Genomic DNA, 19,690 nt, shown 5'->3' on the forward strand with positions numbered 1-19,690 from the left:
TACCGGTAATTGGGAGATGTCGCTCATTGGTGCTTATTTAGGATTTTGTAATTACTTACAAGAAAAACACTTGATCACTGAAAACACCCATATTTCAGCTACAGCCGCACCGCCCAGCTGCAGCAATGTAGCAGCTTCTGGCTGGCTGCAGCCGCAGGCTCGCCGCCTGTGCAACAGACACTCTCCTTGGTCAGGAAGTAATACATTGCTAGGTACAGTCGGGTGGCGCCGTACTGAGATTCACCTCCAACCATTTTTTTCCCTCTATAAAGCCAAGTCACAAGTTCTGTTAAGAAAGCCACTCCCTGATGGGTGGACAAGTTCTGAAGATAGCACAGCTAGCAAGAGAATTGCAGCCCACAATCTGAAGGGTTTATTATCTCCCCAAAACTTTGGACCGGATTATCTCCCCTAAAACTTTGGACCAGATTGCTCCGACCAAAATTGGATGTGAAAGAATGCCACCAGAATCGAGCCGTCGACTGTGTTCCTTGGAACCCTGGTCCTCGCGCCTTTCACTTCAGATATTCCTCCCAGCCTATGTTCTCAAGCCTTTCTGCTTTCTCCAAGACCATGTCCCGCAGATCATCCTGGTATTTAAGCACCCTGCAAGAAATAACAGGTCATATAATGATATAGCATAACAGCATCAAAGGGAGAAATGACTGCTACTCAGACCAAGTATTAGATAGGATTTGGAAAAGGGTGGTTAGAGAAACCCCTGTCAGTAAACACATGCAGAATCATCAACTTGTTGCCAATTTCGAGTGGATACAGCCTTTCATCTGAATGTACACAGCATACACAATATTTGATACTGTTCTTTAAAACCAGTGACCAATACAATTAACTGGCCTATTTTCTTGATTAGGTCGATTACCTTTTCGCGGTGTTTGGTAACTCGATCAACTGAAAATCATACTATCTATAGACCATAGCCCAACACTAACAAATTTGCATGCAAATATGCAAATAACAATACTAACAAAGAACCATACTTATCTGTAAGCTCAGGATCTGTTTTAGCCAGAATCTTAACTGCCAGCAAGCCTGCATTTTCAGCATTCCCAATAGCAAGAGTTGCAACAGGAATACCTTTTGGCATCTGTAGAAGTAGTAAGAATATCAACAATCATTTTCATCCATAAGAAATAAGTGGTGAAAAAATAAGGACAACCATGCACAAAGATGATGACAAAACTAATCATTCTATAGAACAATATGATCAACAGTAATTTAACTAAACTGGTGGTTCATTTATGTGGGCGTTCTGAAATGTTTTTCATTAGCATGCTGACACACTTAGGTATCATTCGATCTATTGAGGCCTGGGCGCACCTAGCTGCAAGATGCCAAACATCACTCACAAAAGGGTGCGATAAAAGTAAATGGTGCTGTCCAAGTCTACAAAAGAAAGTATCAGGCTTGAAAATTTTAATGCCTTTCATTGTGAGGTGAAGTCCCAAGCAGAAAGACATGTTTCAGAATGCAGCGGCCAACATTCTATGCTTGCATTAAAACAGAAAATTTGTGGCCGTGTTGAGAAATGGTAAATGCAAAACTCAAACCTCAATAATCAGATCTTAAACGGAAGAATTCAGATAATAGTACAATACAAAATGCAAACATAAAGCATCTGAACGTATGAGAAGAGTGCGCACTGAAGTTCAGCTACGATTATCAAATCTCTATGGCACAAACTTCTGTTTGAATCTTAAATAAAAGAACTGTTTAACACACTAACTTGCACAATAGATAGGAGGGAATCAAGTCCTGAAAGCGACTGAGTCTTGACGGGTACTCCAATTACTGGAAGAGAAGTCAATGAAGCTACCATCCCTGCAACAACACGGTTATATCTGATTTATAATGGCAAACAATGAGCTTTCTGCATATGGAGGTCAACAGTTTAATGTTAAACCCATTTCATCCAGAAATACCATGTTTCAGACTCCAGCACATAACATAACTGACAATTGGTGGAATATAAAATCAATGAAATGCTCCGGCTATATACCACACTTCCACATTACTTGGTTCTAAGAAAATGCAGTAGAATACTGAAGAATTAAAATATTGCCTATACCTAATTGCCAGAATAAGAAAAAGAAGTATACCAACAGACACAGGATTTGACCTTGAAAATCAAAACAAATTATCATGGTGAATTCGTGGATATGTTTTTTTTTTGTCAACTGATACTTGCCTGGTAAGTGAGCTGCTCCGCCTGCACCAGCAATTATGACCTCAATACCCCTGCCATATGCAGACTTAGCAAAATCATACATCCGCTCTGGTGTACGATGTGCTGAAACAATTGTAGTCTGCAATATTCAGATATCCATCATATTTACATTTTCATCAAACTCGACTAGGTATGAAAGCAGGTTATCTTTGAAAGAGAATGGTTTCAGAAATCATACCTCAACAGGTATGTTAAATTTTTTTAATATCACCTCAGCATCTTTCATTACATTAAGATCAGAATCAGACCCCATTATTATAGAAACACGAGGGCTAACTGCAATAAAGTTTACATTGTTTCAGCGCTCCTTCAATCAACTAGAATGAAAATGTGTAAGATGTTCCAAAATAAAGGAATATGGAAATGGCATAAGAAAGCACGAAGAATTCACGATGGCAAGTATAACCAGCAAAGAAATTACATGGTGCCAGATTAAACAATAACAACGAGTGTCGTAAAGGTTTGCTGCGTACATGCGCGTTAATTCAAATGAGTTATTTGCATCATGGGCGTCCTTTAGATGGCCTACCCAAGAAATGTAACATGCTGACGATCAAAGGGCACACCACAATGGCAGGGATACAAGAGAATCACCTACGAACATTTATGTTGCCAGGGATCTAAGCCCATCCATGTATAGATGGAGACAACTTGACCTATCAAAAAAGGGGCTATTCCTTACCAGCCATTGCAAAAATTAGCCATACCTTATTTGCTATCTGTATTTCACTGGCATGTGTGTCAATGACAGTGCCAAACAAGGGATTAGGGGAAATTGCAACGTCAGCAAGGGGTGTACCCTTAAGAAACCTATCTCTAGTATTAAGGGGAATAATAAATCAATCTGACTGAATCTAATATCTAATGTAACAAGCCGACCCTGGGCCTGGCGTGAACAGTAGCGTGGTAGTGCATAACATACGTGAACAAGTACCCCTGTGCCAGCCCCTGGGAGGTTTAGTGCTCATCCTTCCTCCATCGCATGAGCCCTAATAGGCTGGAAATGATATCTTTTAACAGTGAACGTAATACCTTTCTTGGGGTCATACGTGTCCCTTTGCAGCAACTTGTCCAGGCGTGATTTTACACTCGCCTTTGAAGGTCCCACGATTGTAATGTGACCCATCTTTCTTTGCTTTCGCATCTCTGAAAGAACACATTTCTAAACATCACTTTCTGACTTGTTAACTTTGTAGGAGTTGACTGTGTAGATTGAACTAACCTGGTTTTGCGTACCAATGAACTGATGCACCTGGAATATTTAATGCCCTCTCAATTAGCTGATGAGCCAAAAAGAATCCTGCGTCACCCTATAGCACAACCAAAGTCCAACATATTATACTACAATAATTACAATAAGAAAACTTTGAGACCTGCCAAGGTAGCCAATTGTAACCTAATCAATATTCAATATAGTCCAAAATGTAATGATAAGTGAACACAAAAGAATATGGAATCAACTACCTCATCCTCTCCCAGGATGTTGTACATTATTGCAGCAGGTGCTTTCATTGAAAGATCACCAAGTGGAATTCCAAGAATGGCACGTAAGTGCTGCTCATATTGTGAGGTGTAACATGACTCAATCGTGTGATGCCCGCTGTTGTGAGGCCTAGGGGCTACCTCGTTCAATAAAATCTAGTGAATGTCAACATGAGGAGAATAATGTCAACAATGCTCCAGGAGGATTAAATTATGAAATAAAGATAGGAGAACCAACAAACCTCATCATCTTCTGTTAAAAATAACTCTACAGCAAACACACCAGCACCTTCTAATGATTTTATAGCTTTTTCAGCCACATCAGTAGCTGACTTCTTTATTTTGGCAGATACCTCAGCAGGAGCTTCGACAATATGACAGATGTTATCCCTGGAAGTTCCAAACAAACGTGTTGTATTTTGAAAACTCAAAAGGACAGAGCAAACTGCAAACGAAAGGAAGCAAGAAAAATGGCGAATTATCATTACAAAAAGAACATCTTACTTGTGTATGGTTTCAACAACAGGATAGCAGACTGTAGAACCATCTCTGCTCCTTGCCACAATAACAGAAAGTTCCTAAACCGAAAGGACAAACAGAACACATCCTATGTTCATGTTCATTTCATCAATATATGGAACAGCAAGAACAAGCACCAAGAATAATATGCATATGCAGAAACCACCATGGTACTGTCAGGGAGTTAGCATGGCTTGAAAAATAGCTATATCAATCTTTCAATACAAAAGGAGGGCCAAAAAATAAGAGGTTCAATTTTACCAAACATACAGATGAGTTGCACCATTAGGATCAAGCAGGATAAGATAATCAAAATAGCTGCAGGATATCATCAAAATATTGACAACCAAAGAGTTCAATTTTTTACGTGACCAAAGAAAACTGAATTTTAACTAACCTTCACGAAAGGAGTCCATCGCTCGACATACAATCCATGCTCAAACCCACCCAAAGCTACAAAAAGTAAGAATGCCAAGGAACAATAAATTTAAAAGTATGGAGTCTATGGACCTCGGATTAATGGCTAATCAAGGACACAAAACTAGCATCCCAAATAAGCTAATTTTCAAAAGTAGCAAACAGTTTCAAACAAAGAAACAGTGCAGCTCTTAGACTTCAAAGAAGAAACCTAAATCCCTTACAAGCAACAACAGAAGATAGATCCTCTTTCTTTTGGGCGACCGCATTGCCTCGACCATCATATGCTAACCTCTTGCTTTTTACCATTAGAGGATAGCCAAACCTTTCCGCTGCTTCCTCTATACTGTGTAAAGTATCTACCTACAAATCAAAACTACGAATTATATAGTGACAGTCAAAGCTCAAATAAAATCGACTGGTTAGAAGTCTGTGCATTACTTCCATGAAGTCAGTCAAAGGGATCCCAAAATTTGAGAAATGCTTTTTCTGCCTGTACTTGTCCTGCAATTGATTGTATGGAACTATCAGTAAATGAAGTTGTTCAAACAGATATTCTGAAGAGAACGAGTCCTAGGAGATAGAACCTACTAAAGTAGAACTGAAACGACAACTAACTACATTGTGTGATACGGCTGGTTCTTAATGATCAAGAGATTGTTGAACCAATAATAATTTGCTAGAGCATTCACAGCTTGCATAGCACGAATCAGTTGAATTTGCAGCTGCAATTATATTTTTCGTCTCTGAAGAGCTAGATGCAGCATCTTATGAATATATATATATATATATATATATATATATATATATATATATTGCGTTTAAATCTCAAAGCAGTAAAAATGAACACATGGTTGGCAGAATCAGGAAAAGTTTGCCTGAATAATCGTGATTGTAGAGGCTTTGGGCTCGCAATCAACACCCTGTTCTTCCAGCTTCTCAAGTGTTGCGGCATCAACATGCTCAATTTCCACCGTTAGGACCCCACACCTAACAGAAGAATAAAAAAGGATGAATCACGGCAGTTCACCAACAACATTGCATAAGATACGACCTCCAAACAACAAGTGTAACAGGATTGCAGCTTTCGCATACCTCTTGGCGAACTCCCGGACCGCGTCGCCGTCGCTGAAGCTACCCAAAACGTGCTCGTGGCAAACAGAGCTGGCCGGGCAACCCTGGAGGGGGTCCAGGATGGCCATCTTAATCCCCATCTGGCTCGCCGCCTGGCAGAGCATCTTCCCCAGCTGGCCGCCCCCCAGCACCCCGACCACCGTGTTGGAGACGCCGTGCACCGGCGGGCCGCCCTGCCTGGAACACAACACGAGCAATCATCACATCACGCAACCCACACGTACCAGCCAGCCATCGATCCCCCTCGGCGCGAATCGGTGCGATGCGGAGGGACTCCACTCACCGTTCGGGCAGGGGCGCGGCGGGCTGCATGGAGGCTCGGGCGCGCAACGAGAGCGGCGGCGGCGCGGCGGCGGGGGCCCGGGGCCTCCAGAACGCGCGGCGCGGGCGGGCGCCCCCCGAGGGGACGGAGGAGGAGGAGGAGGCGGCGGCGGCGGACGGGGCGCTGAGTAGCCTGGCGCGCATGCTCCCTGGCGGTGGCTAGGGTTCAAGCAGGGGTTTAGGAGGGGGACAGGTGCGGGGGGAGCGAGGGAGGTGAGGGACGGTCGGTCGCGGGCGCGGCGGCGGCGGCGCGGAAAGCGATAGGTTGCTTTTTGATGGGCGTGGCCGGGCCGCCGCTCGCTACGCAACGCAACAAATAAAGCGATGGGTTTGGATTCCCTCCCTGCGCAAAGCAACGCAAACGCGACGCAGAATCTTTGCCTGAATTTCAACCAGGACGAACGAGAGAGAAAAGCTCTTCTTGATAAATTTCTGGGTGAAGTGCAGAATCGTGTTTCTGGTAGAGCATTCCCGCTTTCTTTTCCTCCAAAATGAGGTCCCATGACGCGATGCGATGTATACATGTACACCAACTTCAACAACAGCCTCTAAATCATACCCTTTAAATGCTAAACGTGAGGTTGTCTTTATTTTTAGATGCTTCTAAAATTGTTTCAATTTTAACAATAACACTCTATTCCAATTTTTAATAGAGGATTTTCTAAAGACCCTCTAGGATGGAGGGTGGAGGAGCGATAGGTTGCTTTTTGATGGGCGTGGTGTGGCCGGACGCGCGAGGATCCTCTGCAGTACATCACCCTGCAGTTGGGTCACTGACGTGCGGGCCCGACCCCACACGTGAGTGACAGGAAAGTACTGCAAAGGAGTCCCTTCCGGCCGGACCGCCGCTCGCTATGCAACGCAACAAATAAGTGATGGGTTTGGATTCCCTCCCAGCGCAACGCAAACGCGACGCAAAATCTTTGCTTGAATTTCAACCAGAACGCGAGAGAAAAGCTGTTCTTGATAAATTTCTAGGTGAAATTCAGAATCGTGTTTCAGGTAGAGCATTCCCGCTTTCTTTTCCTCTAAAATGAGGTCCCATGACACGATGCGATGTATACATGTACACCAACTTCAACAACAGCATCCAAATCACATCCTCCAAATGCTAAACGTGGGGTTATCTTTATTTTTAGATGCTTTTAAAATTGCTCCAATTTCAGCAATAACCCTCTATTTCAATTTATAATAGAGGATTTCATAAAAATCCCCTAGGATGGAGGGTGGAGGAGCAATTTTAGAGACCTCCTCAAAATAGAGGGTTTGTTGAAGTGCATTTTTTTAACTTAACCTTCTAAATTTAGAATAGAGGACTGTTTAAAGGTCTGCTGAAGTTGCTCCTAGATTTGGGATAGTATATTTAAATTCCTGTTGTAGTTTATTATGTAATTTATGCTCTGCTTTATCTCGAATTCTACCAACTTAGGAGTGAGTACTCTCTTCATGACTTCGTCCCATTGATCTCGCGAGAACACACACAGTTTTGGTTCATGGATCAGAGAGAGCAGAGGGCCAGACGGGCCTTAAATCTTGAACCAGCTAGGCTTAGAAATGAAGAAGGAGCGAGCCAGGGCCAGGGCCGGGGCATGGGGAGCAGCTGCAAGAGAAGACCCTAACCAATCAGTATAGCACACAATGCAAGTTGAGGGTCGCAATGATGAGCCACCCAATGATGGAGCACACGGCAGCTCGATGAGATGAGAGGGAGGAGGCGAGTTCGCCAGGCGGCACAGTGAAAGTGCGGCGAACCTCCTCCCAAATAAAGAGAGGAAGAAAAGGCATGGCCGGCGCATCCCGATCCGGCAATGATCGCCTCGCCCAAACTTCCCGTGAGCCTCCTGCCTCTCGATCGCCGTCTCTTTCGCGCAATGATGCGGTGCGGGGCACTTGCCGCCGGCTCGCCGCCGAGTCACCGGCGGCAGAAGCTTGTGGATGTCGTCGTTGCACGACACGGTGCCACGGCATATGGACGCGGCGGCGGCGCCCGTGCTTGCCCGGGTTCCGGCCAGGAAACCTTGCTTTTCCCTGCCGTATCATGGTCAATTTTAACCGTGGGTTAATGTAATAACGTGTACAGTAGTAATCACGGTCAATTTTTTTTTGCCAAAGCTATAATAATATTTGCATAATGAGGGGGGAATGAAAATATGAATGCCCTGGCAAAATAAAAAAACTAAACGTGAAGTTTGGCATGAAATTTGCCGTTTTAATTTTCTTCACTTCCAATTTCCAAAATATTTTATTTAACTTCGTTCGCACAGGAACATCGCTTTACTTTCACTTTGCATACGTATACATGTCTGACTGTCTACACTCTACGGGGGTTCATGCATCACTGTCTTGCTGCTCGTGCATGACCCTGGAGAAGGCGAGAAGAAACCAAATGGATCCCATTTATTTCCAACAGAAAAGATTAATTATATTTTGCATCTTGCAACCATGCAGCATACAACAACACCCTTCACTTTTTCAGCAGAATTAGTGAGGTGTTTTTCCCATAAATTAATCAGAACGAAGGGTTCGTATTACTGTGACACACACGCATGGACAGGAAAAATCGAGCAAAACATTACCATCTCGATCGCTCACGAGCACACTGCACACTCTGAAATGATGCGTACCAGCCTGCCAGCCAATTCGATCCCAGCCGCAGCCCGCAGATCTGGTGCAGTCTAGGGCTTTCAGGCGTCCTCGTCCCCTCTCCCTCCCCTTCCTTTCCGTCTCCCGATCGATCATGTCACGAGCTAACGACGCACCTCCTCCACTAATCTTGTACTTTTCTCCGCGCACGAGAGTGATCAGGCACGCTTGCACACAGCTGCCTACACTGGTAGCTAGCCCCGGCTAGCTGTATATAAAGATCGCTTATGTACACTGCCATAATCAACATTGCATTCGAGCAAAGCATTGCCCTGCCATCATACTAAACTGCTAGCTAATCGATCGCTAGCTACTTGCTGTTCAGCCATCACCTAATCATTGGCCAGCTATTTCTCCGCTGTATTGATTGATACAAAGTTGCAAGAGAGATCGCTAGCTATACCTCTTTCTCTGTATTAATACGTACGAGTAATCTTTGATTTGGTGCGTGACCCAGATCGACGGAGAGATAATAATGGCGCCTAACGGGGACGCAGTGGTCGCGGCGGCCGCACCGGCGCCGAAGCCGAAGCCGGCGCGGCGGCAGTCGAAGCCGAGGAGGATATCCATGGAGGGGCTCCAGCGCGCCATGTCCGACCTGGCCCTGGAGCTGGCCAGGGACAGGAAGGCCGCCGACGCCAAGCCGGCGACGCAGCAGCAGCTGCTGCCGGCGATCACGGAGCAGCAGCAGCAGGTGGAGGAGGCGCGGTGCGAGTGCTGCGGCATGCAGGAGGAGTGCACGCCCGAGTACGTGCGGCGCGTCCGGGAGCGCTACTGCGGGCGGTGGGTGTGCGGGCTGTGCGCGGAGGCCGTCAACGGCGAGGCCGACAGCCGCCACGGCGGCCGCACGGAGGAGGCGCTGGCGGCGCACATGGCCGTGTGCGGCCGCTTCAACCGCGTCGGCCGCGCCAACCCCGTGCTCATGCAGACGGAGGCCATGCGGGAGATCCTCAGGAAGAGGTGCAGGTCCAACAGCCCCAGGGATCACGCCCCTGCCGGCGCCCTCGCCAGGAGCTCCAGCTGCATCCCGGCCATTACAAGAGACTTGGCTTCTTCTTCTTCTTCTTCTTCTTTGGGTGCATAAAAGCTTCAGCTTCATCATTAGCTAGTAGCTCAGCATGGATGGGCTTGTATCTTTTGTAGTATAGCATGTATCAACATGGCTAGTTAAGCTTGTAATTTGTGGCATTTTGCTAGGTGGATAGCTGGATATCTTTTGGTTTCATTAGGAGATCAATTTTTTTCGTGGCTTTGTACTACGTTTTGGTTGTACTATACACACATAAATATCAAATACTGATGAAAACTTGTGAATTTCCAATCTATTCATGCCATCATATAGACACATTATGTGTTTGTCTAGATATCTATCAACATATCTGTGAATTAATCATGTATCTGCGAATTAAACCAATCAATCAGAATTCTAACTATTGGATTGGATCCTTTTGTGGTTTCTTGTAACTCTTGTGACACCCGGCAGGTGCACTTTAGACGCGAGCTCCGCTCTGCATTGCTGTAATTTTTCTTTCCATCCTAACAGCTCTTGCGTATTGAAAAAAAAAAGAAACCTATTGGATTGGATCTTCAAATGACGGCCTCTGCGTCGTTTCGGGCTACCAGTCTGGCTCGTGGGCGCGTACACGAAATTGTTTGTGGATTTTGGTCGGAGTTAGGCCGTCGGCCCAAGTTACAATAATTTACTGATGGGCCTGACTACTTGGACGTTGGCGTGCGCGGCGCGCCCTGCTCCGCCTCCTGTCGAGAGCTGGCCGGCGCCGGGCGCGCGCGACGGATCCAACCACCAGGAGGACACGAGGCCCGCCGTGGTTGTTGAGCCAAGCCGGGGAACACGGGCATGCAGCTCCCTTGAACTGAACCGGTAGTCTGGTACAGCTAGCTGCTGCTGCTCCCTCGCCGCGTTCAACTATAGTTTACATGTGCATGTGCCGCCGGCATCATCGTAGTCACAGACCCGCCCGGCTAGCGTTGATCGGCCCACCACGTCGGCCGACGCGTGATCGACATGCGTTGACCATCTTCTGGGACGCAGGGCGCCCTTATGTTTATTCCGTGACGAGGACCTTATCTTTTTTTTTGAAACGAACTGGCAGGAGAGCTGTCTATTATATTAATTAGAAGGGAAAAGTCAAAAAAGGCTAAAAGGTACAATACTGTACAAAACACCGCCTAAATACCGCGGAAGCAAAGCAAGACAAAACTTTACTCTTAACACTTAAGCTCTGCTCACTAAATTAGCAAAGTGCTTGGCTCCGGCAAGACTCCAAGTCGAAATTTCATCTGTGATCTTTGCTAGGATCATGAAGGAAGGTGCCTCTAAGCGATCAAAGATTCGTGCATTGCGTTCTTTTCAAATCTCCCAGCAGATGAGGATAATTATAGATTTAACCCCCTTCCACGAAACTCCCGTTGTCCTCGCTAGTGCCTTCCACGAAACTCCCGTTGACTCTGCCGGCTCCCAGTTGGCAGGATGATGAGGACATCACCAGCTTAGATATGACCATATTAATGGCTTGTAAACAAAAGGTGAATCAATCATATATCATGATTATTGTTGCTACATTCGATGAATTGATGTTGCGCCATGATGTGTGTTCATTATCATTTTCAGAAATACATACATGGATAAAAAAGAGTGCTAGACACAACATGGAAGGCATGAAGGACCAAAGAAGTTGATTGGGGACCAAGTCCAAGGGAGTGGGATAAGGTGCGACGGGTCGCGCATAGCGCGACCGCGTGACCCCGACGCCCCGTACCCCTTCCTTTTGGAGGGGAGCGCCATCCATCCGACCAAAAAAAAACTCCCACCCCCCTCGTCCTGCCCCGTCAGCCGCCGCCAGGCTTCGTGCCGCGCCGCCAAAACCTCCGTCTTCCCCCCACATCGGCCGCCGCCAGAGCTCCGTGACTCCTCCTCGGCGACCGCTCGCTGCCATCCCCTTCAGTCGTGTCTGCCTCTTCTCGCTCGGCGTCTTCATCCCGTCAGAAAAAAAGGTGCGCCCCCCGCCCCCCTCCTTCACATCCTGCTTGCTGCACCTCTGATCTTGGGGTGCAGCACGCATTGATCTTGTTCTGCGTATCAATTTTGTCTCCAATTTCTCTCTGTCTGCATGTTTTTCCCTGATTTAAATCTGTTATTTTGACTTGTCTGTCCGAAGTGTCAAGTTAGTTTGCTGTTGTGTCAAACTACGGTTTGTAGAAAATTGTCAACTTGATAGTTACAGACTTCTCTCATTTTGCTATTTGCAGCTCAAAAAAAAGATGTCGTCTGTAGAGGGGTTAGACCTTAATATTGAACCAACAGATGTTAGTTTTGCGGATGATCCTGTTACTATTTATTTGATCAATGTGTCGCAAGATGATCCTATTGCTATGTCTCAAGATGATCCTGTTGCCATACCTCCTGTCCCTACTCTAGCAAGTTCATCAATGCCTGTAGAATCTGATGGTCTCACAGTGCCAATAGCTCAAACTGCTGCAGATGGGGTGATGTAGAGGATGGTATTGAGGTTCTATCAACACCGCAAGAGCCCTATGTTGGCATGACATTTAGCACCCCGCAAGATGCTAGGGTTTACTATAATAGGTATGCTAGACACGCTGGTTTTTCCATCAGAATTGACACCTCCAGTGAATCCAAAAAGGACAATGACAAGAGGAAAGTTATTTTTTATGCCAAAAAGCTGGTGTCAATAAGAAGCAAAAACTTGATGAGGAAGGACCGATAACTGAGAAGAAGATAGTGAGGCAAAGGCGCAGAGATTATGTTGATAGGACTCGCTGTCCTGCACGCATGATTGTGAGAAAAACAGCCCCATCTCAATGGGAGGTCGTTCACTTTGAGCGGGAGCACAATCATGAGCGTGTGAAGAAGTTCTCTCTTACAAAGTACATGAAGTCCCATAGAGAGATACCCGCTGAAGAGGAGTTCATAAAGTTTCTTCATGGGTGTTGCATAACAACTACGCGCGCTTACCAGATAATGGTTGAGTTGTATGGTGGTATTGAAAACTGTCCATACACGGAAGGTGATGCAAAAAATTTGAGAGTGGAGTACCGTGCTGAGTATCGAGGAAAGGACATGAAAGCAACCCTTGATCACTTTGAGGAACTGAAGAAAGAGGATCCTGATTTCATTTACAGTTATACCCTTGATGAATTTGATAGGGTTGAGAATCTATTTTGGGTTGATGGTGCAGCAAGGAAGTCATATGAGCTCTATGGTGATTGTATATCTTTTGACACAACTTACTTGACCAACATGTATAATATGCCATGTGCTCCTTTCATAGGTAAAAACATCTCATTGGTATTTTGCGCATGTCCTTTTTTTCTGTTGTATCAATTTATGTGCTTTATTATGTGGCAAGTTGTGTTTTGCTTGTATAGCAACTTAATATTTACAGGTATCAATTTATGTATTTTTCCCCTTGTATCAATTTGACAGGTATTGACAGAAATGGAATAACTATTCAGCTTGGTTGTGGCTTCATGAGGAATGAAAAAACAGAAGCTTTTGTGTGGTTGTTTACTGAGTTCAAGAAGGCTATGGGTGACAGAGATCCTATTAATATTATCACTGATCAAGATTTGGCGATGGCGGCTGTGATTGCTCAAGTTTTTACCACTTCAGTCCATAGGAACTGTAGGTGGCACATCATGGAGAATGCTAGGAAAAGATTGGGGGCTTCCTTAGATGGTAAACCAGGCTTGGCTGATGATTTCAATGATTGTGTTGACAATAGCTTCTCAATTGTAGAGTTTGAATTCAAATGGCAAGCTATGCTGGATAAACATGAGATCAATGATGATGAAAGGTTCAAGCATTTGTATGAAATGAGAAATTGCTGGGTTCCGGCTTACTTCATGAACAACTTCTTCCCCTTTCTGCAAACAACAGCACGGAGTGAAGGATTCAATGCTGTCCTGAAGCGATATGTGAACCCAATGAATTCAATACTAAACTTTGTTCACCAGTACAAGAAAATATAGGATAGAATATTCGGCAAACAAACAATGCATGCGGCTAATACAACTGTCAAGGTTCCGCACTACTTGACTGGCCACCCCATGGAAAGACAAATGAAGCAAATGTACACAAGGAAGTTGTTCAATATTTTCCAGGATGAGCTACAGCTGAGTTCTAGTTACTATATTGTTCGAGTTGAAGGTGATAGCTTACTTGATGTTGTTCCATATGGGCGCTGTCCCGATCTATTATATGGGAAGAGAACATTCAGGGTTTCGGCAAACAGTGTTGATGGTTTGTATAGCTGTGATTGTTGCAAGTTTCAGAGGGACGGGGTTCTTTGCTGCCATATACTAAAGGTGTTTGATGCACTTGCTGTCCGTGAGGTGCCATGTCATTACATTTTGCCTAGGTGGTCTGCTGAAAAGGCGAATGATGGTGACAATGTGGAAGTTGCTGGTGAGCCGCTGCAGGCCACACAAATTTCAAACCTGGGGAGGCATGCTGTCCGTTACCATACAATTTGCTCCAACTTTGCTCAGTTTGTAAGACCTTTCATGGTTGAGGATGAAAGTCACAACATAGTTTTGAAACATGTTGCTGCGATGCAAGCTGAACTTAATGCACGCAAAAATGGAGGGGTGACGAGTTCTGCTTCACAAGTGCAGTCCAATGTCGCGCAGGCTGGAAGCGTGGTTGGTGGAGGCCGACGTGGCGGTAAGATCTCGAAGAAAAAGGCAAGCAATGCTTCAGGCGCTGATACGACTCCAACTCTTCAAACAGGTATACTAAAAAAGTTAGAAACAAAAAGGCAAATTGACGGTAGTTTGGAGCGATATGAGAGCTTTTCATTTTGACTGTACTTTCTATTTTACATCAGGTGCTGATTTGAGGGTTAAGGATCCAGTTATTACAAAAAGGCAAGGGCATCCAAGATCGAAGAGAATAAAGAATCCGTTGGGACTGCAACCGCCAAAAAAATTCCATGTGGCTATTGTGGTTGTACTGAGCATAATACAGCAAATTGCCCATCCAAGCCTGCAAAGAAGCTTATGACGGAATTGTAGAACAAAAAGACATTGGTGCTGCAAACATTTTAGATGGCTCTATCTGAGTGTGTGGTTTTGAGAGAAACACCGATTCTTTGTGTCAACTTGTGTCTGTTGGTGTGTCAAACTGTGTCATATTGGTGTGTCAACTTGTGACTACTGGTGTGTGACATCAAAATGTCCATTGGTTTATCAGCTTATTGGTGTATAAAAAATTTATTGGTCTATAAAATATAATGCACACGTCTGATCTTCTGGTCGTATTGGTGTGTCAACCAACTTATTCAGCTTGGTTGGTGTGTCACTCGGTTGGTGTGTCAACTGACTTATGTTTTGATGATGTGTCAATATGTGTCAAAAAAGGAACTTCTCTGCATGCACAACTCTTGAGGTTTGAACTTAATGGGTGTAACATTGTAACATTGTAGTTCTGGCAAGGGGCGCACATCATACAATTTCTTTAGCTAAAGACGCATTAAAAAAAGTGACTGACATGAAACACAATAGTAATGCCTTTTGTTACACGTCATCCTTGAAAAAAGAGAGAGGAAAAAAACGCCGTCCATGCGCCATTTTTGCATTTCTTGCCCCCCCTTCCGATGCTTCCTCTATGTCCTTTTCCCCATTGATGTGCTACAACCAGCCCCTTCCCCCCTATTGTTTGGATAGACGAAATAAACAACAAGTTACTTCACCAGGGGAGGAGTACATGATAGGGGGGAAGAAGAGAAAAAAGAATGCTTTGCTAAACTTTGAGTAGTGACTTACTTTGTTTCGCTTCCTTGACAGAGAGTGCTCTTCCAATCAGCTTGGTTGCGTGGACTAGTGATCCACTGGTGAAGAACTTGTTTCCACAAATTTACCTCACTAGATCCAATAAACTTGGGCAGCCTGCTTCCATCCCAAAACTCAATCGCCTTGAGGGTGAACAATCCGCAGTCATGGCTGCCGTGGGCAAAAAATAAAAAGTGTGTACATCATTAAAATGTTAGATAAAAAAATAACTATATGATAGAAAAGGACAAGATACAAGAGGGGCGTAGTGTTATGTGCTTACATTCCAAATTGCCGGTAGCCCGAGATAAATCGAAGTTCATAGCTAAAAATATTGGGGACTGTGCACCCATTGTGCTTTGCCGTGTACTTCTTCCATAGTGTTATGATCTTCGCGCGAACCATGTGTGCTTTCAGAACCAGTGACTGGGTGCCAGAGGTCCTTAGAGAATCAATGACTTGGAACTCTTTATCTGCCAGGTTTAATACAATTGTAAACCAGTGCCCTGCTGCATCCGGTTCGTTTTCATTTGCTTCATAGATTGGGAACAAGATCTAGATTCTAGGTGAACAACTTGATAATTAATTCATATGTAAGTTGCTAGTAGGTGATGTAACTTGTGTGCTAAAATGTAAGTAACTAGACATGAAAAAAAGGGAGTAAAGAATATTTTCAGGAGCATACTAGATCATATTCTGTGTTGAGGAAATCAAATGCTTTCTCAATCATCCTGCAATACGCTTCTGTTGGTGTCATAATCTTCAACTGTTTGTTTTGCCGTTAAAAAAAAAGACACATTATTAGACCCAATTGATAAAAATAGATCATACAATAACTAGATAGGGGAGGGGGGCAAGTAATTTACCCCAACCCATGGTGACATTATTTTCTTCCTCCTTTGTGCTGGATCTTTCGACAATACAAATGTCCCAACTTGGAGCGCAATTGTGTTTAGCGATCTGCCCATGGCCATGCTATTTGCTAGCTCACTCGCAGTAGCTGTGATTTCATTTGACTTGAATGCGTCCGGACTGCGAAATAAAGGGAGAGCTTGTTAGTACTGTTTTATTGTGCATGTGTAGTTTCTTTATTTGTTCACCTACATACCTGGTATCAGCACCGGACCGCGACCTCCACTTGCAAATTTCATTGTATATGGTTTCTTGTTCCGGGCTCAAATGGTTTGTGTTTATGGTGGGGTTTGTGTTTATGGTGGAGTAATCTTGATGCTTCGCTGAGTTCTTCATGGCATCATCACAAAGTTGGTCAAACATTGAGGAGGTGATAAAATCGTCAGTAGTTGATTTAATTGGGCTCTTCTGGGTAACATCATCAAACCCAAGTGAGAAACTGGGTGCGTCTGGGGCATCCCTGTATCCTTTAGATTTCTTGATCTCCTCAATAGTGTGCATGATTGGAAGATTGCTTCCTCCCTCACCAGAAATGCCCTGCCAAAACAAAAAGGAAGGAAAAATGTTTGGGGGAAAACATTTGTACTCAATTTGCTGGTTGCATATGTCAGGGTAGTGCTTAAAAAAACTGCTCGCACCTTTGCTTTCTCATCTAACTTTTTGGCTGCCAGCGGGCCTTTGCTCTCTTCACCCTGGCCGTTTTAGAGAAAAAGGAATATTTACAAACATGCCTTGACATATTGGAAGTGAGAAAAAAGAAAAAGAAAGAAAAGAAAAGGAGGCAAGCAAAAACCTTGTCTGTTGGAAGCGAGGCTTCTACTAGCTTTTCCATTTCAGTTGAAATTTTCATTGGCTTCCTGGTGTAAACATTTATCCTTGCTGCTATTGATGATGCTGCAGATGCTTCATCTTTTTTATTTTCATTGCTCTATTGAAAAAAAAATTGCTGTTTAGAAAGTTGATAGCCAGTGATGTGGAAATTGCTAGTCCAGTGGTGCACAATTTGACACAATTTATGCACAAGTTGATGCTGAAAAAATGATGTGATCATGTGTACCTGTGGGCTTTTGCTGTTTTGTTTGAGTTCGTTTGAACCCTTTACTTCTTGGGGGAGCTGCATTTTGTCTGAAGTTTTCTTTCCATTATCCTTTTTGGGTGCAAGTGGAGGCAAGTGGCATGCAGCCTTCAGACTTTCAGCAGCCAACTTCTTTCTAGTCATAAAATCTGTCCTTGTAGTAGTTCTCTTGGTCCTCAATTCTTTTTTTGTTTCAGGAGAAAGGTGGTTGTCGATGGCATCTTTGATTTGTTTAGCCTCGAACTTCTCAGATTCTTCTTTGAGTGGCAGATTTAATGCAGAGTCCGGCATAGGTAGTGGCTGCATGCAATCCTCAACCATTTTCTTCACCTCCGCTATTGCACTCACTTCTAAAATCTCTATTGGTTCAAAAACCATTTGCTTTGCAGTCGCACGACCTGATATTGTATCATCAAGTAGCCCTAATGCTTCCATATCTTCTCTGATACTCAGCATATTTTCTTCCCTAGGCTCCAGATGGTCATCACTGCACTTGCCTGAGACTTTTGTATCTGCTACCCCTTTAGAATTTTGAGGTGTTAACCTTTGACTTGCATTCCCACTTTCGTCCCCTATATTGCTTGCAGCTTGCTCTTCGGGATTGTTGGCCCCACTATATCCTTCATCATCTTGGTCGTCATCTTTCCTTGGTTGTTTGCCTTTAGCATCATCACAATTTGCTAGTGGTGTGTTTTTTTTGTCTTCTTCTTTGTCATCACCATCTTTGTTGTCTTCTTTGCCTTGAGGGATACCTTTCTTCTTGCTTTGAACTGAAAATCTCAGACAACAAAAATGAAAAAAAGTCATGTAAAAAATGTATAACTTGCCACTTCAAAACTAAGTAAATTGCTCCTTGTACTGAAGAAATTGCTAGTGTAGATTAAAACTCGATATACCTTGTATTTCATCATCATTTTGTTGACTATGCAGCCCGGTGATGTCAACTTCTTGTGTACCATATCTTTGTGTTGCAGTAAAGCCGGTGATATCAATGTCTAGCGACTGGGTGTTGCAAGCAAGTTGAGATCCCTCATTTATATCCCTGTGCAAAAAAAAAATTAGCTTGAAAAAAAATATATGATGGGTGAAAAAGAAGACATAATCATAGAAAAGTTGCTATCCATGAAAAGTTGATGATTGCATACCTACTAACAATAGGCTCGTCTTCCCGATCTTCTCCCCCATCTTCTCCCCGATCGTTGCCAGAATCTGAATCGACATAACCTTCCAATTCCTCACTACTACTTTCCTGACCCTTTCCCCCATCATCTTGTTTTCTTTTGGATCTGCGCTCACAATTAACAATGGGCTCGTCTTCAGACTCCTCAGTGTACTCGAGATCCCCCCCGGAGGGTGTGTCACTTTTATCTTCGAACTCAGCATCTTCGTCTTTTGTTGCTGCCGAGCTGCTCTGTTTTTCTGCCGCAGTTGCACGTGTGCTCTGTGCTCTTGCTGGTGCACCTGTGCTGATCGTTGGCTGCTTGCCGCCTTGAGACAGTTTGAAGGTAAGATTTACCACTGCTTCATTGATGGCCAAGCTGAACTCGCTGATGGCTTGCTTGAAGGTGTTCCTATCCTGCATTGATATATTGCAATCTTATATATATTAACATTGATACATTGCACATGATGTGGTGGGAGTGTGAAAAAAAGCTAAAATTACCATGGTGACTGATTCAGCGGGCATGTTGGAGTTGACAAACTCATCACTCCTTTCTGGTTGTATGAGCATGTTGGGGTAGTTCATTTGGTACTTAGCTTTGAGCTGCAAAAAAAATTATATGACGTATATAGTCAACTTGACTCAAGGTGGTGATGTAAGTTGATACATGTCCATGAGTAAGTTGATACTAAGACAACATGCAGATTGATACTCCATGAAAAACTGAGAGAAAAAAAGGGACAAATGACTCACATGTAACTTTCCGAATTCAGTGCTGGATACCTTGTCCATTGTAGTGATTCTGGTAACCAAGCTTCATGTCCAAACAGAAGCTCTTACTTTTGCAGTTTGATCTACAATATCACCGGTGTCGAGGGCATCCAAATACAAAATCTGCAGGTAATGTGTGGAACTCAGATTATATAGTTGGGCAAAAACAAATAACTTGCATTGTGTGAATCAAAAA

The 19,690-nt window shown here is 44.0% G+C and overlaps 4 protein-coding genes and 2 long non-coding RNA genes across 6 annotated transcripts; 2 read left to right on the forward strand and 4 right to left on the reverse strand.

The window, feature by feature from the left end:
* On the reverse strand, nt 1-6,450 carry LOC120705683 (phosphoribosylaminoimidazole carboxylase, chloroplastic-like). Its single transcript, XM_039990161.1, has 16 exons — nt 6,081-6,450; nt 5,759-5,974; nt 5,542-5,653; nt 5,105-5,167; nt 4,888-5,026; nt 4,644-4,699; nt 4,232-4,305; nt 3,970-4,117; nt 3,710-3,883; nt 3,468-3,555; nt 3,278-3,391; nt 2,424-2,521; nt 2,207-2,324; nt 1,745-1,839; nt 999-1,105; nt 1-606 (listed from the first exon to the last, which is right to left on the reverse strand). Exons 1-16 carry the CDS (start codon nt 6,260-6,262, stop codon nt 516-518), a joined length of 1,875 nt encoding a protein of 624 aa, XP_039846095.1. The 5' UTR covers nt 6,263-6,450; the 3' UTR covers nt 1-515.
* Nucleotides 6,451-8,909: 2,459 nt separating this feature from the next.
* On the forward strand, nt 8,910-10,084 carry LOC120705684. Its single transcript, XM_039990162.1, has one exon. It carries the CDS (start codon nt 9,237-9,239, stop codon nt 9,843-9,845), a length of 609 nt encoding a protein of 202 aa, XP_039846096.1. The 5' UTR covers nt 8,910-9,236; the 3' UTR covers nt 9,846-10,084.
* Nucleotides 10,085-12,764: 2,680 nt separating this feature from the next.
* LOC120709422 (protein FAR1-RELATED SEQUENCE 5-like) lies at nt 12,765-13,774 on the forward strand. The gene is made up of 2 exons (XM_039995054.1): nt 12,765-13,005; nt 13,230-13,774. The coding sequence occupies exons 1-2, from the start codon at nt 12,765-12,767 to the stop codon at nt 13,772-13,774; spliced, it is 786 nt and encodes a 261-aa protein (XP_039850988.1).
* Nucleotides 13,775-16,247: 2,473 nt separating this feature from the next.
* On the reverse strand, nt 16,248-16,997 carry LOC120709423. The gene is made up of 3 exons (XM_039995055.1): nt 16,683-16,997; nt 16,441-16,606; nt 16,248-16,340 (listed from the first exon to the last, which is right to left on the reverse strand). Exons 1-3 carry the CDS (start codon nt 16,985-16,987, stop codon nt 16,248-16,250), a joined length of 564 nt encoding a protein of 187 aa, XP_039850989.1. The 5' UTR covers nt 16,988-16,997.
* Nucleotide 16,998: 1 nt separating this feature from the next.
* On the reverse strand, nt 16,999-17,910 carry LOC120710423. The gene is made up of 3 exons (XR_005689887.1): nt 17,544-17,910; nt 17,280-17,412; nt 16,999-17,178 (listed from the first exon to the last, which is right to left on the reverse strand). It is a non-coding gene; the product is annotated as an uncharacterized LOC120710423 (long non-coding RNA).
* Nucleotides 17,911-18,086: 176 nt separating this feature from the next.
* On the reverse strand, nt 18,087-18,781 carry LOC120710424. The gene is made up of 3 exons (XR_005689888.1): nt 18,707-18,781; nt 18,458-18,603; nt 18,087-18,331 (listed from the first exon to the last, which is right to left on the reverse strand). It is a non-coding gene; the product is annotated as an uncharacterized LOC120710424 (long non-coding RNA).
* Between the last annotated feature and the right edge of the window lie 909 nt (nt 18,782-19,690).

Source organism: Panicum virgatum, chromosome 5K (genome assembly GCF_016808335.1).
Source record: "Panicum virgatum strain AP13 chromosome 5K, P.virgatum_v5, whole genome shotgun sequence".
NCBI lineage: Eukaryota > Viridiplantae > Streptophyta > Magnoliopsida > Poales > Poaceae > Panicum > Panicum virgatum.

Bases quoted from the DNA above. Each gene is read 5' to 3' on its own strand.
- LOC120705683 (XM_039990161.1), bottom strand. From the start codon at position 6,262: ATGCGCGCCAGGCTACTCAGCGCCCCGTCCGCCGCCGCCGCCTCCTCC. The intron at 4,700-4,887 runs GTAAGGGATTTA...TACTTTTTGTAG, and splicing joins TCTATCTTCTGTTGTTGCTT to CTTTGGGTGGGTTTGAGCAT. The intron at 4,118-4,231 runs GTAAGATGTTCT...TGGAACTTCCAG, and splicing joins GTTGTTGAAACCATACACAA to GGATAACATCTGTCATATTG.
- LOC120705684 (XM_039990162.1), top strand. From the start codon at position 9,237: ATGGCGCCTAACGGGGACGCAGTGGTCGCGGCGGCCGCACCGGCGCCG.
- LOC120709422 (XM_039995054.1), top strand. From the start codon at position 12,765: ATGGTTGAGTTGTATGGTGGTATTGAAAACTGTCCATACACGGAAGGT. The intron at 13,006-13,229 runs GTGATTGTATAT...TCAATTTGACAG, and splicing joins GAAGTCATATGAGCTCTATG to GTATTGACAGAAATGGAATA.
- LOC120709423 (XM_039995055.1), bottom strand. From the start codon at position 16,987: ATGCACACTATTGAGGAGATCAAGAAATCTAAAGGATACAGGGATGCC. The intron at 16,607-16,682 runs GTATGTAGGTGA...TTTATTTCGCAG, and splicing joins CGGTCCGGTGCTGATACCAG to TCCGGACGCATTCAAGTCAA. The intron at 16,341-16,440 runs GTAAATTACTTG...CAAAACAAACAG, and splicing joins TAATGTCACCATGGGTTGGG to TTGAAGATTATGACACCAAC.